The sequence below is a fragment of the Trematomus bernacchii genome, unplaced genomic scaffold (genome assembly GCF_902827165.1).
Source record: "Trematomus bernacchii unplaced genomic scaffold, fTreBer1.1, whole genome shotgun sequence".
Classification (NCBI taxonomy): domain Eukaryota; kingdom Metazoa; phylum Chordata; class Actinopteri; order Perciformes; family Nototheniidae; genus Trematomus; species Trematomus bernacchii.
In genome coordinates, this window is record NW_022987714.1 from 8,377,211 (window position 1) to 8,392,418 (window position 15,208).

At 39.6% G+C, this 15,208-nt stretch overlaps 1 protein-coding gene across 1 annotated transcript in view; it reads left to right on the forward strand.

Annotated features, from left to right (window-relative positions):
• pdhx (pyruvate dehydrogenase complex component X) overlaps window positions 1-15,208 on the forward strand; it is a 35,789-nt gene extending 20,581 nt beyond the window's left edge. Inside the window, exons 6-11 of the mRNA XM_034141666.1 lie at window positions 164-320; window positions 1,344-1,491; window positions 3,041-3,099; window positions 6,970-7,128; window positions 13,344-13,408; window positions 14,280-15,208. Of these exons, the coding sequence (XP_033997557.1) occupies window positions 164-320; window positions 1,344-1,491; window positions 3,041-3,099; window positions 6,970-7,128; window positions 13,344-13,408; window positions 14,280-14,535 (844 nt within the window). The 3' untranslated portion in view covers window positions 14,536-15,208. The remainder of the gene's footprint in view (window positions 1-163; window positions 321-1,343; window positions 1,492-3,040; window positions 3,100-6,969; window positions 7,129-13,343; window positions 13,409-14,279) is intronic.

Genomic DNA, 15,208 nt, shown 5'->3' on the forward strand with positions numbered 1-15,208 from the left:
TTAACAATACGGTATTCTGTTTTTCACATTTGTTATTTTTTATTTGTTATTTTTTTTAATCTGTTCGAAATAAAGATTGAAATGAAATGAAATGAAAATATTCAAGTGAATATTTAAAAAAATGCATGTGTTATATCTCTTGTTTTGTGTTTCTCTTAAACAGGGATGCATTGAATCTCTTGAAGATATCTCCCGCCGCCAAAGCAGCTCCAGCCCCCGCTGCCCCGAGTCCGGCCCCCACCCCGGCAGCTGCCCCCCCGCCCCCAGGCAGCAGACCCAACATCCCTCCTCTCTCTGTACCAGGGAAACCAGGAGCACCGGTGAGCACGCCTCACACTATCTCTTTCTCACAAAAACACTTGCACATTATGGTGTCTGTTTTGTGATAGTACAAATAAATAAATAAAGTGTCATTAACCACAGGCCCTAAATGACTCCTCCAACTTTTGACTTGTGTCAGAGCCCTAATAGGAATGATGAAGGACCATTTTAAGTATTGCATGACTGCAGTTGGCATTTTAACTCTTGTAGTCCTAACCCTTTATATATCTGTTTGCCTCGGAGCACATGGACTGGGCTCATTATTAATGGAGGTGTTAGATTCCATCGATCGGGATATTTATAAATCAATACGACGATTAACGATCCAATATTATTGATGCATACGGAGAACATCAATACATATAATTATTTATAAGATATGCTCATATTTTGAAATATTTAACAGATAATTGTACTTTGAAATAAGCAACGTAGCTCTTTATAGTGAACAACAGGAGATCTATGAATATACTGTTTTTCATTATAATGTCTGAAGAACCCCATAATAACATTGACTAATCTATATTAGTTGTTTTTCTGAGTTGATATACTGTAAATGTAACAAATTTGATTTTGTTTCATATTGATTGCACGCCCCTGAATTGAAGTGCATCAAAAGTATATTGTGCAGCGTTTGCAATACCACAAAATATACTTATTTTCCAAATAACTGATATATTTTCATATTGTGATGCTACTTGTACTTACACCCACCAAGTCATTGATAGTTATTACACCATATTCTATCCCGGTCTTTATTATTATTATGTTTATGATGTAAAATATGACGTTTTGATGTCAAAACAGGGTAATAACAACCACATATTTGACAAAAAACATTGATTCTATCATTAAACAATTAACACATTAAAACCAAGGTTGTCAATAGTTTCTTTACATCGTTAACACTATGCATTCTTTGAGTGATCGATGACAGCTGAGATATTTCCAGCTATCAATCTTTTTCTCGTCCCTTGCCCTTTCTCCTCATTCAACTATTTACCTCCCCTTGTCTTCCTCAGGGCACTTTCACTGAGATCCCCGCCTCGAATGTCCGTCGCATTATTGCTCAAAGGCTAACGCAATCGAAGACAACCATCCCCCATTCGTATGCGTCCGTAGACTGTGACATGGCGGCGGTCATGAGTCTCCGCAAAGACTTGGCCCGAGGTAAAAAAAAAAAAAAAAAAACACTCAACTTTGAGGGAGTGTTTGTACATCAGCGCTATTCTTCACATGTAAGTGTTATGTCTTGAGTGAATGTCTTATTCCAAGGGAAAATGTCCATGAAGTTGCAGATTTCAGGGTTTTTCACATGACTGCCCTCTTGACAAAGAAGTCTTTTGCATTTAGAGGAGCTCTGGTACATGAGGTCTCAGGTTGGTCATGTAGCTCTGGTTCAAACCAGTATCTCTCTCCATCCTGTGTCTAATAACCTGGCATGGCGTGGGTGGGTGAGGGTTCACATGTCGTATGTGTTATTAAGATGAATTCAGGTCAAAATGACTTAATAGTACGTATCTTGGAAAAATCCTTATCTGAATGACGAGATTAAATGTTCTTTATTCTGTACAATTTATTGTAAGGCCGATAAGACAACATCCATTTAGTCCAGATCCAGCACCTAACTATCAAACGTAGTAAATGAGCAAGTAAGTTAATGGAAGCTGTTTTTCAGTCATCACAGTACGACTGTATTCATAAGGATGTTCCTTTTTGCTTGGAGGAAGAAAATACTGAAGTAATCGTTTCTCTCTGGTTCACAGTGGATCAAATGGATTTGTTGGAGTGTTTGCCCTTTGGTGCACCTCAGTATTCAGATGAAGAAATTATTTAAAAGACTATCCACACAGTATCAGTTTGTTAGGTACTGTATGGATAGATTGAACACTTGAGTGTAAGTAGAATAAATACATTACTAGCAGTGTTTGCTGTGTGACTTTCTATGCCTCACACACTTCCCTAGCAACTGCAATTGAGCTAACCGCAGCAACTTGCGCAACAGCCATCAGGATGTGTGTTTGTGTTTTAGGTGAAGTGAGATTTACACCACAACCACAGAAAGAGAACATTGCTTATGAGTCAAAACTCTTCAGCAATTTGCTGCATTCAGCCAAGAAAATATTTATCCTTAACGGCTTCTTTCCATGGATTCCTAAAATGTGACCGTTGCTTACTTTGGGACATTTTCTGTTGATATAGCAAGAGTGCTTTACCAATTTCCTATTTTTAAACATTTGGTTCAACACACTATCACGTATTGGCCTTATTTAGCCTAACTGTGCCCGGCTGTCAAACAAACGGTAAATCTCTCTGGGTCCTGTCTCAGTGATGGAGGAAATGGGGCGGCCATTCCAGACCTATTAGCGAGGTTGTGTGTGTACTGAGGGATTCTCTGCCCGGTTGTTTTTGTGGTCTCTCATTGTTCAGGAGCAGCGCGATTTCACGGTTAGCTCGTTAATCATGCCGCTCACAGCATTCATAACCGTCTGGTACCGCACTAATGGACACTGGTACAAGTTGGCAGCGATGCCAGGCCAAAACACATCCCACAGAGAGGAGCGAGCAAATAGTGACTCGCATAGAGAGATAGGTGATTTAGAAGATTTCCCCCGGATGGAATGTATTGTATAATTTATTTTCTATGTGCAGCTGTGTCAAATGTGTCCATTTGTTGCATAAACCGTTCTAACAAATGTATTTTCTTGTCTCTTTTCAGATCAAATCAAAGTGTCTGTTAATGATTTCATTATCAAAGCAGCTGCTGTAACACTTAAAGTAAGTACAGTATATAATAACCTTTTTCCTTTTTCATTTGTTAATTTAACCTATGTACCATTTGTAGGGAGTTTGTTTTGTTTTCTGTCTGTTGATGGGAACTCTGAAAAAGCACTTGCATACGGTGGCTGAGAAGGGCAATCGACAATTACAAAGTGTGAAACACTTTAACAAAGCTTGAGACAAATTTACATTTTAGAAAACAAATTTACATTTTATAAGACAAAATTACATTAGCAAAACACTTTTACCAAAGAAAGAACTATTTAACAAGATGCGAAACACTTTTACAAAGCTAGAGACAAATTTACATTTTATAAAAACAAAATTAAATTTTATTAAACAAATTTACAAGTGTCGAAACACTTTAACATTTGCCGAAACACTTTAACAAACTAGAGAATCAAACCGGAAAAGGGAATGCCCATCATACCAGAAGTGACGTGCAAGTGATTGACACAAACTTAAGTTTGTTTTGGCTGATAGACTGCCGGTACCTATGGACGGTACGAGTGTGTTTATGGTCGTTAAACATGTTTTGTCCGTTCTGTGGAAACCACCTGGGCCAAGTGACATGGTTTTGCTCATCACGATATACTTTCTCGTGCGCACGAAAGTTACAGGTTCACCAAGTGGAGCTATGTCTTTTACACACTGTGTTTACCTTCATTAGACAGCTAAAGAGCGACTGCAGGCTGCTTCGTTTTAACCACACACACACACACACACACACACACCGAACTGCCCGATTAATATGCCTTATTATTCGTTTTATGAAGGAGATGTCCGGTCACCAGGGCGTGTGTGTGTGTGTAACACTAGATTGATTATCCTCTCCTGCAGGGGGGCGTGGTCAGCTGCAGCTCACAGAATCAGCCCCCTGCAAAAACAGTGCTGGAAAGGGCAAATGGAGCGAAATGAGGCATGGCTAAAATGCATGATCTGTTTGGTATTTTGAAAACAGAAACGTATAAATATACCTTATATAGGTATGGCCCTACAATATATCATTAAATATAGCATGATAGGTGTCCTTTAAGATACTGTCGTCCGTTCCGGTAATGCGGTCAACTCAGCCGTCTCTCGCGTTTGCTTCATTTTTGAGTGCGCAAGTAATCGCCGAGATGCGGCACTGACGCTAGTAGTACAAGAGTAAAATAATGCATGTTTTTTCTGCTTTATTTGCGATACAAATAATTTGCACTATAAGTTCTTAATAAAACTGACACTGTTTGACTCAGTCCTAGTTTGACTGCTACCAACAATAAAATGAAGTACTTTTACTGTGTACTTTTTGGGTAATACTCTCTCAAATCCCCTCCTGAGAACAAAATCATGCCACTTCTGCTATATTTGATGAGAGATAAAATGATTTCTAGCCATAAGTTCTTAATAAAATTGGTACTGTTGGACTCAGTACTTGTTAGACTAGTACCACAAATACAATAAGGTACTTTTACTGTGTACTTTTTGAGTAATACTCTGTCAAACTCCCGTCCTGAGTACAATAATTCATGTATATGTAAATGTGCATAATTATTTACTAATGCCAAATAAAATGTGACAAAGATAACTATATTTTACTCATGAAATATTTATTAACGAAATATTTCAGAAATTAATTTGAAACTTTATCAAATTAGGCTTCATCAAAGCACAGGGATGAAACGTATACCAATATAATCTGTGGACTCTCAGGGCTCGACATTATAAATGGCCCGCTGGCCCGGAAGCATTATTTAGACACCGCGGCCAGCATAACGTACTTTCAACTCGCCCCACAGCTGTTTGCGAGCAGTCTCCCGTGAGCGGGAGCGCACTCCTTCACTACAGACTCTCTCTCTCTCTCTCTCTCTCTCTCTCTCTCTCTCTCTCTCTCTCTCTCTCTCTCTCTCTCTCTCTCTCTCTCTCTCTCTTACACAGTTCTAGTGTTGTCCTTCAGCCTTCGATGTGTCACGGTCTTATAATTCCCACCTGCAACTGCGTTAACAGCGAAATATGTTTCGCTGTTAACGCGAAATTATTTTTGTGTAGTTGTATATTACACCGGGGGTGTTTCTCAATCGCGAGTAAAGCTGCTTCAGAGCCACTATTTCAAGCATACTACGTCATCGAGTGCCGCCGAAGTACTGTTCCAATCTCCAGTATACTTGGAAATCTACCGAGCCCGGCGTACTCCGTTTGGAGAAATATCGAGTCTGCACATGAGTAGACTTCGCGGTCTTAAAATCCCCACAATGCTTTGCGCACGGACCAATTTCCCCAAATCTGTGGCGGAAGATGTAAGGCGGGGCCTCTCATATGACGCACACCTGCACACTTGCTAGCCTGTTCCACTCTTCGTTTTCCGAATGCCAGGAAGTATTCTTGACTCGCTTCTGAAGCAAGATGCTCGGCAGACATGTGCTACCAAGCAAGCGTACTTGCGATTGAGAAACACCCCGGGTGTTTCTCAATCGCATTGTGGGGATTTTAAGACCGCGAAGTCTACTCATGTGCAGACTCGATATTTCTCCAAACGGAGTACGCCGGGCTCGGTAGATTTCCAAGTATACTGGAGATTGGAACAGTACTTCGGCGGCACTCGATGACGTATTATGCTTGAAATAGTGGCTCTGAAGCAGCTTTACTCGCGATTGAGAAACACCCACAGTTTGGGAACCACTGATGTATGGAATACTTTATATGCTTTAGTGAATTTGTGCTGTACTGTAGGAAACAGCTACATGAAGATCAAGCAGCAGCTGAGAAATCTGCCTGTTAGTTGCATGTGTTACAGTAAATGTGAGGAATGTGGAACACAAGTGTGTACGTTTTCCAGTTTCTTTAATTTAGTGTTGAATTCCAAAGCACCACGTGTCCGGACACTATGTCCCACACCATCAAAATACCTCTTTGGATTGGCTTTTGCTCTAAACTAAGATGCGTGATTCACTGTGACACCAGAAAATTCCAAATCAACCGTACTTTCCCTCGGAGTTGACTTTTCATCAGGACGCAGCATCTGAGGTTAATGATTTACTTTTTGACAAACTGGACTATACTTTTTTTAAACAGATAACCCACAAACTCAACATGAGTCCCTTCCACACAATCAGTCTATTACTGACATGCAGGAATCATGTGTGAATGGAAGCAGGTATTGATAGTACATGTTATTAAATTGTCAGAGAAAATGCTGGTACGCATGTGTTGTGAATGAAGTGATACCAATGCAGGAACATGCCATAGTTATTCCATCTGACCAAAAACGCTTTAATTGAACCATTCAAAAGTCTCCACTGATGACATATCTGCATACTGTTTGTTGACCCTTCTATTCCATCAATGCCATGAAATGTTTAAGAAGTGCAAGGCCGAAATATTCCTGAACGTAGTGCCTGTGTGAATAGAGAAAAACCTCAGTGGGGGCTTTAAAGTTTTTGCAGTAATCAACCAAGAACTGTGTGTGAAAGAGGCTTTAGATATGTTGTTATTGAACCTCCACCACAGCAGATTCCTCAAGACTATCCAGATAAATCAGATTATTCCTGCATTGATAGCTACAGTGTATTTTAATGCTTAAAAACTGTTTTTTCCCCCGATTTGCAGTCCTGAAGAGCAAGTGTTTGCAGTACATTCACCTTCCAAATGGATACATGATTTTCCCACAATAACTGTAATATCATTTTTGTAATATTTGTACTGCCATCACAATTAATTCATTTGAATGCTACTCATAGGAAATAACCATTTTTGTAATTGTATCAGACATCTGCCTGGATTCACAGTGCAACCGATAAACAGGGAGGCATCTTATCTCTGTGTGTTTGTTATTTTGAACTCCACATATTTGTCAAACCTGTGCTGACCTCTGACTTCCTCTCCTAGGAGATGCCAGAGGTGAATGTGACTTGGTCTGGCGAGGGACCCCGCGCGCTTCATTCAGTCCACATTTCAATCGCTGTGGCCACTGACAAAGGCCTCATTACCCCCATCATCAGGGATGCTGCAAACAAAGGAGTGCAGGAGATCTCAGCTAACATCAAGGTACAACATTTTTTTATAAACCTGAATGTTGTGACAGGTGTCCCCTGAAGCCTTCTTGCAGGGGGAGTTTTTCTCGTACTTTCATTGCTGTGAGTAGATTATAACGTCAAGGTGCCGAGGCGTTTGCTGTTTACTTTTACGTGGGAATAAATAAGAGGGTTTGGAATTGAATGCTGCCTAACCGTATGGGAAAAATAACTACGTGTGCATCTGTAGAGCTGTGCTCACCTTCTGGCTGGAACTTTATCTTTTATTATTTAAATATCCATCTGATCATGTAGAGTAGAAATCACAATATAATTTCAACTGGATAGATCTGAAGGTAGCCGATTGGATTCATGGTAGTCAGATCTTTAGCTTGTTAGGCTGCAGGTCTCAGCTGTTACTGGCCACAGATGGAGTGCAAAGCATCACTGGTCAACTCCTTCTCTCACTCCCAGTCAGCAGCTGGGGACAAACATTTATTCACATAGATGTGCTCTCGAAATCTAATATGCATGTACAGACACACACTTGATGATTAGCCCCTCTCTTTCTCATCAAAGCCACACACACAGATCACATTGAGAATTTCTCAATGAGGGTTATGCACATAATGTCTCACCAGCAGTGACCACGTGTCATATTCCTAAATGCTCACTTAACACTGCAACACTGCTTCTTAACCTAATGACTCAATATTAGACTACAGTGGTGACATCACATTTCTGTCTCAGTGGCAGAAGAAGTATCGGTATGATTGTATTTGTAAAAGTGACAGTAGCAATTTCAACTGGGGAGAGGGAGGAAAAGGTGAGATGATCAATTTTTCAGGGAAAACACACATTATATCTGTAAATGTCAGTAAGATGTGTTAAGGGAAGGAGTGAGTGGGTGTTAAATTAGATTTTAGACACACTTCTGCTCAGATTCAAACTTTTACCGTATGACTGTGCTGTTATGGCGTAACTCCATGCAGAACAGATGTTGCAACAAATAAGAGAATTCTTGTCACTACAGGCAATTTAGCCCACTAACGTCAATACTGTAATTTTTAGCAAAACTATTGTGGCAATGATTGTTTAATGGCGTAGTGTTCAGTATTATGCATTTGGATAATGTTCAATTAAATTATTGATGTATAAAGTAATTCAAACCCAGGTTTTTATTTTTGAACATGCATTCTTTAGCAAACTGGAGAATGCATTTCCTGCTGAAGATGTGTGCGAATGCTGTAAACTGTGTACATTTGTTGCTGAATTTTGCTGAAAATACAGAAAAAGCTGAATATTTTATTAGTTGAATGGTCTCTGTTGCTGCTTTTAGCTACACAAACCAAGTAAGTGTGTTGCTGAACTTAGTGGAGAAATGCAGAAAAGTGAAATGATTTGAATCAAAATTGTTACAGCTCAAATGCATTGCAATGACTTTGTTGAAAACTTGAAAGTTAAATGTTAAACTGGAAGAGTAGGAAAACTAGTGAAGAAGCTTAATATTTAAAAGAAAATGTTTAAAAAAGGTATAAACAACAGCATGTATAGCCTCAATGTCCTGAAATAGCTGAATAATGTAATAGTTGAATGGTTTCTGTAGCTGAAAGTATTATGTGATAGCGTGGGACATCAGACTTTCTTTGCATGAAGAGCTCTTATCTCAAATGTGCCCACCATTTCCCACTGTCTCTCACCGTCCTGTGAGTCATTCCTGACTTTTGTGTCGGTCGCGTCCCCGCATTAACCTTTAAGTACATTTCCATTTGAATAAAGTTCAAATTATATAAAGATGTGGCGGCCACCCAGCAGTGTCGACTAAAAGAAAGAGCTCGCAAAAAAGAGAAGTGTAACTGTAGCACTGTTATTTGAGCAATGTCTGTAGTATTGTTGATCCGTGGCACCTCGTCGTATGTTTGGAAAATCATTATTGTGAAAGTCTAGTGCAGGGGTGTCAAACTCAAGGCCCGGGAGCCAAATCCGGCCTGTGACTTCATTTTATGTGCCCCACAAGAGCTTGCAAAGAATATAATATGTTTATTATACGGTTACATGCCGATTTACAGAAGCACGTTGCCCATAATCTACATGTAGCACAATACATCTCAAATTTGACTTTTTTCTCAGAATTTGACTTTTTTCTCAGAATTTGACTTTTTTTCTTCAATATGCATTTTTTTCTTAGAATTTGACTTTTTCTCAGAATCTGCCTTTTTTTTCAAAATGTATCTTTTTTTTTTTTTTTTTCTTCTTTTTTTTCCAGAATTTGGCTTTTCTTTTTAAATCATTTTGTGACATTCTCACTGAAGAGACTTGCAATTATTTGCCCTAGACTTCTGCTTTCAGACGTAGTTAATCATGAAGTTATTACCCTATCCGATAATCATCCAATGCAGGGGAAATAATGTAATAATGTAATACATTATTTTATATATATTAAATATTTATATAAATTGAGTTTGACACCCCAGAGGCCTGTACGACGAAGCCGGTTCAACATAACCTGGATATGTTTGAGTTAGCCGGTTGGCCTTATCCAAAACATACGCGCTCTCGCTAAGCGGTCCTACGACGCGGGTTATCAAGTGGATCGCTCAAACCAGCCGTGTCCTATCTAGTTAGGTGCGCGTTCACATGAAAGGGGTGGTATTTGGAGCATTCGACCACAAACATGGACAAGTGTACTGACAGCGCAGTCAACTATAATATTAGTCAAATATGAAGAAGTCAAACTTTAAACATCCATGACTTAAACACTTTATCCAGGATAAAAGCCACATAGCTGCACCAGCAAGGTGAATACAGCTGGTAAAAGAAAAAGCGTTTGAATGCGTACATTAACAGGTTTATTAAATCACTGCCCCGTCTAAGACACAAGTGGATCTGACTTTAATTACATTTGACTCGAGTGTTTCGTCAACTTAATGTGTTGCTTAAAATAATACTTCTGCATACAGTATGTGACACTGTGAGTGTTGCACGGCCAGATACGGCTCAAGAAGCTGACTCAAATAAGGAAATATGTGATACATTATGATGTGATAAGTTTGCATCCCTGCATTATCATTCATGTCACCTTTCGGCGAAATTCGCGGTTTTGAATCCAAAATAGGTCGTTTGTGTGATTCATGTAGATCTGCAATAAAAATATTTTTGGGGTATGGGGGGGGGTCTGGGACCCGGAGTAACCTGCGGCTGCGAGCTGTTATGTGCCATCATGACACGCATGGTGTTCTTTTTTTATATATTATAATGAAGCGCGAGCGGTGTGCTCTCGGCTCTGCTCATGGATGTATAATAAGGCTCTGCTGCTCCGCGATGATCGTCTAGCTTCATTAGCTACATTACCTACGGGTGCGTTCGTTAATATTAACTGTGTGGTCCGGAGTCACTGTGGCACAGACTGGGCCGCTGGTGAACAGCTGTTAGAACGGGCCGTTCAGGTGAGCTCCCTGTCGGAGCGGCAGAGCGTGATGTGCACTGAAAAGTGTTCCTGTCGCAATATTATCGTTGAGCTAGCTAACTAGCATACATTGTCACTATCTGCTAACGTTAGCTTTAGCCTTCGTTTTCTAATAGTTTTTTTCATAGGCTATAAACGGAGGTGGTATAAGTATAGATCTTGTACTTGAGTAAAAGTAGAAGTACTCAGATCTTGTACTAGAGTAAAAGTGGAAGTACTCAGATCTTGTACTAGAGTAAAAGTGGAAGTACTCAGATATTGTACTAGAGTAAAAGTAGAAGTACTCAGGTCTTGTACTTGAGTAAAAGTAGAAGTACCAGAGTGTAGGAATACTCTGTTACAGTAAAAGTCCTGCATTCAAAATGTTACTCAAGTAAAAGTAGAAAAGTATCATCAAAATATAGTTAAAGTAGCGACAGTAAAAGTAGTCATTGTGCAGATTGGTCCATTTCAGAATAATAGATATGATATGTTTTATAATGATTGATCATTAAAGTGTTCTCAAAGCTGGTAAAGGTGCAGCTAGTTTGAATGACTTTGTATACTGCAGGGTAGCTTGTGAATTTACTCCAGGTGGAACTAAAGTCTGATTTAACACTTGATTATATTTCACATCATTCATCCACATCTGTAAAGTAACTAAAGGTATTAAATACATGTAGTGGAGTAAAAGTACACCATTTACCTCTGAACTGTAGAGGAGTAGAAGTACTAAGTAGCAAAACATTGAAATACTTAAATAAAGTACAAGTATCTCAAAATTGTACCCAAGTATAGTACTTGAGTTTATGAACTTAGTTACTTTACACCAGTGGCTATAAAGATAGAAAGACTAAGCCTTGAACAGAGGCATGAAAATACATTTTCAAAATGCTCAACAGTCCTGCCAAAATTATAAACTGACTGCTACACAATTAAAATAAATGCTTTTATATATTTCTATTAGATGTGACGCTTTGGCGTTTCTGTTATTATTAACTGCTGCTTTAGTTGTTCTGACTGCTAAAATCCTCTGTTATTCCTCATTTTAAGCCGATATTCCGTGGGGTCGGGGGGGCTCGGATCCTTGTCACCTTTTTCATACCTGATGAGTTTGCATCCCTGATAATGGGACACATCGACGTCTGCACTCACAGTGCCGCGGACTGTAGGTTACTTATGTTGTGGCAGATATTTAAGTAAGCTTTCTTAACGCTAATGTTATAATAGTCAGATTGCTCTGAAGATGGGAGGTGATATTCTATTCATTTTCACGTTCACACAGTCGGTGATTTTTGCCGGCCGTCTTTCCTGCAACGGCAATTTAAACTGTATTTCCTTTCTCCTGTAATATGACTTGATCGCTTTAAACTCCGCACACTGAGCTCTGATTGGTCAGCAGGCAGTGCTTTCACTGAGTTGATCTCTTATCCTGGAACCTAACCTGCTCCGGAGCAGGCTAACCGTTCAGCATAAGTTACCGTGGAGATCTAGCCCGCTAAGAAGTGAACCAGCGTCGTAGGACCGGAAATCCAGAGTTTTCCCTGAAGTTAGCTCGCTAAGCGAAATCCTGCTTCGTAGTACAGGCCTCTGGTCTAGTGCATCAGCAGATATGTTCCTCCAAGTGTGTCACTCTCATGCTCTGTTACAACATGGCAGAGCCTGGCTGAAGCAATGTGTTCCCTTCTGGGTGATGTCAATCCCCTTTCTTCATTTTAGCAATGCACAGTCTGATAGTTTCCATTTATCTCAGCGCTTGCTATTGGACATTTCATACATTCCTTGAATAAGGTTTATGAAAGTTTTCCCCTGTGGCCTTTCACCAAACGTCTGAACGATTTTAAAATGTAAAGGACTGCAAAAAGAAGGATTGCTCTCAATAAGAAGTGTGTTTTTCTGTTTGTATCTGGCTACATCAGATAGAAGAGGCTTGTTTGACTCTTTCATTTTCAGTTGAAGATGATTCAGACCAGGATGTCAGTGTATAAAAGATTATGTCTGCCACTTGATTCTCACTACATTGGCAGAAAACATGCTGTATTGTGATTAATATTGTATGATATATGAAAGAGATGTGAAATGGCAATATCACCCAGCCTTAGTCAGTCTCTTGGTTGGCTCCCCACTTTGGTTCAGTTTGGAATAATCTCAACAATATTGTACAGAGAGACATGGTCCCCAGAGGTTGAAGTCTAATTAGATTCCCTGACTTTTCAGAGTCTTTGAATTTAATGGAAGGATTATAATATTGTTTGGATAATCATGGTGTCTAGAGAATGAATCCAGCGGACTTTGGTGTTCCCCTCAATCTTGGAACGGCCATTATTTGTGGGATTCTGGTGTAGCCTGTTAAAAATCCAGGGCCAAGACTTCCTCTTTCCTGTGGCACTCACTGTTTGTGGTCTGATCAGCCACGCCTAAGCCCAAATCGTTTTACAGTTTGCCAGTTTATAAACTCATTTTAGGCCGATAAAAAGCTAACTGTCTGGTCAATACTTGTCGGACCATAATGACATCTTCAAATCTGGTCCTGTGTGTGGCCTATATATTCCGCATACGTATGTCGATATATTTTTATAGAGGGAATTTATCTCCTTAATTCACTACAAATACAGTGTGTGCTTAGGTATTTTTTCATGTGGACACGTGTATTTCTAATACTTTGGATACCAACTTTGTCTTCTCTGTCCAATACAATGTGTGGTTTTCTTTGTCACTGTATATATCCTGCAAGTTGTCTAAAATCCTGCTTGGATCTCTGAAACTAAGTTTAAGAGTTGTAATGACAGTGAATCTTTCCATAGGCTCTGGCCCAGAAGGCTCGAGATGGGAAACTTCTGCCTGAAGAATACCAGGGAGGCTCATTCAGGTAAACACACACATCATCTCTTGGCTTAAAAAAGAGACCTATAGAAAGTCACAAAATAATAAAATCATAATGTTTCCAGCCACTCCTCTGCGTTATGTAGTATTCCACTGTCAAATTTCTCAATTCAATAAACCGCCTTTTTATCTCTAACCCCTTAATTCTATCTCACAATTTCCTCTGTAGCTCGGCAGTAAGATTATATCATATATTTCCGCTATTATGACTTATGACTTAAATCCGGTTCCACAGATAGTTAATATATTATGCATATTCCACATTAAATGCAGGGCCTCAACTGAATGTGGTCCTGGGCAAAGAGTACCATCAGTAGCTGAGCCATCAATTTCAGAAAAGTGGAAAGGGGGACTTTACAACTCATTAGAATTAATGGTGTCATTTAGACATAAATGGGGTTTCTGTGTCAGGCAGGAGCGATGAAGTCCTATAGAGAGGCAGCCCTCTTTGTTCTCCCGAGGATATATGTGTACGCCCTTCCTCTATTACTTTTTCCATCCCCCTGAGCTAGAATTCTCATTAACGCAAACAGCAAACTGCCCTTGGGGTCAGTCTTGCTCACCATCAACAACACAGGAAGAGACTTTGAGCCCTGCGCTGCTGCAATAATCTTTACTGATCTGTGTTCTTTTAGTAACGTAAGATGTTCACAGCTGATTATATTTATATTTATTCTCCCCTCAATTTTTGTATTCACTCACTTCTAGAGGTAATGTCCATTTTTGAATTAAGCGGCTGGTTTAAAAGCCCCCATATGCCTATTTTGTTGATTTGAATGCATTTGTTCCCCTGCTGAGCGTGACTAATGATGTAACATGTTTACTGTGTCTTCCCTCTTCTTTTCTCTCTCTGTCAGTATATCTAACCTGGGGATGTTCGGTATCAGTGGCTTCAGCGCCGTGATCAACCCTCCTCAGGCGTGCATCCTTGCGGTCGGTACCTCCAGGTCCGAGCTGCGACTGTGCGAGGATAGCCAGACCCTGCGCACCCAGCAGCTGATGACAGTCACACTGTCCAGTGACGGAAGAATGGTGGATGACGAATTAGCCTCACGGTTTCTCAATAAATTCCGCAGCAACCTAGAAAAACCACAACGCATGGCCCTAGCCTGAAATATATATAAAGTGAGATAGCTGTTTGAAAGGGATTCTAAGGTCATAGCAAAAGAAACCTGCATGACAAAGCCTGTGTCATGCTCTTAAAAAGCTCATTCACGATCATGCTTGGATTAAGGCTTACAAAGTAGGCATGTATATAGTGTAAACGTGTGTTGTTGGCTTACTACTGATTTAAAATGACCAGGCTTTGTGATGCAGGAGTTCAATTTGGATTTTGCTAAGAGTGGTAGAGGATTCTTGCCACTGTGCCAAATATAAGGGCAGAGGTGGCATACTGTAAAAGGGGTGGTTTTTCAATCACACCAGTGTTGTGTATATATGAAGAGGTTATTCCACTTCAAGTTCTTTTCTTCAGAACCTTTTCATCTACTTTGTCACTATTAATGCACATGCAAGTGGTTCTGCAACATAAAAATATATTTATCATTGAACATCTGTAGCAATTCAGCTTCCGATAAGGATAAACCTGAATGAACCATTTCCTGCTGTTACATAATTCATGTTCAAGAACTTAATGATTGTTCATATTAATACATGTTAACTTATTTAAAACAGATTGTTTGACACTTCTTAAATTGAATCTCAAGTCCATGTGTATACAAAATAAATACAATCATTTAGGTTTTGATTTCCCTTAGATGCCAATAAATCACTTGTTATTCCTTGA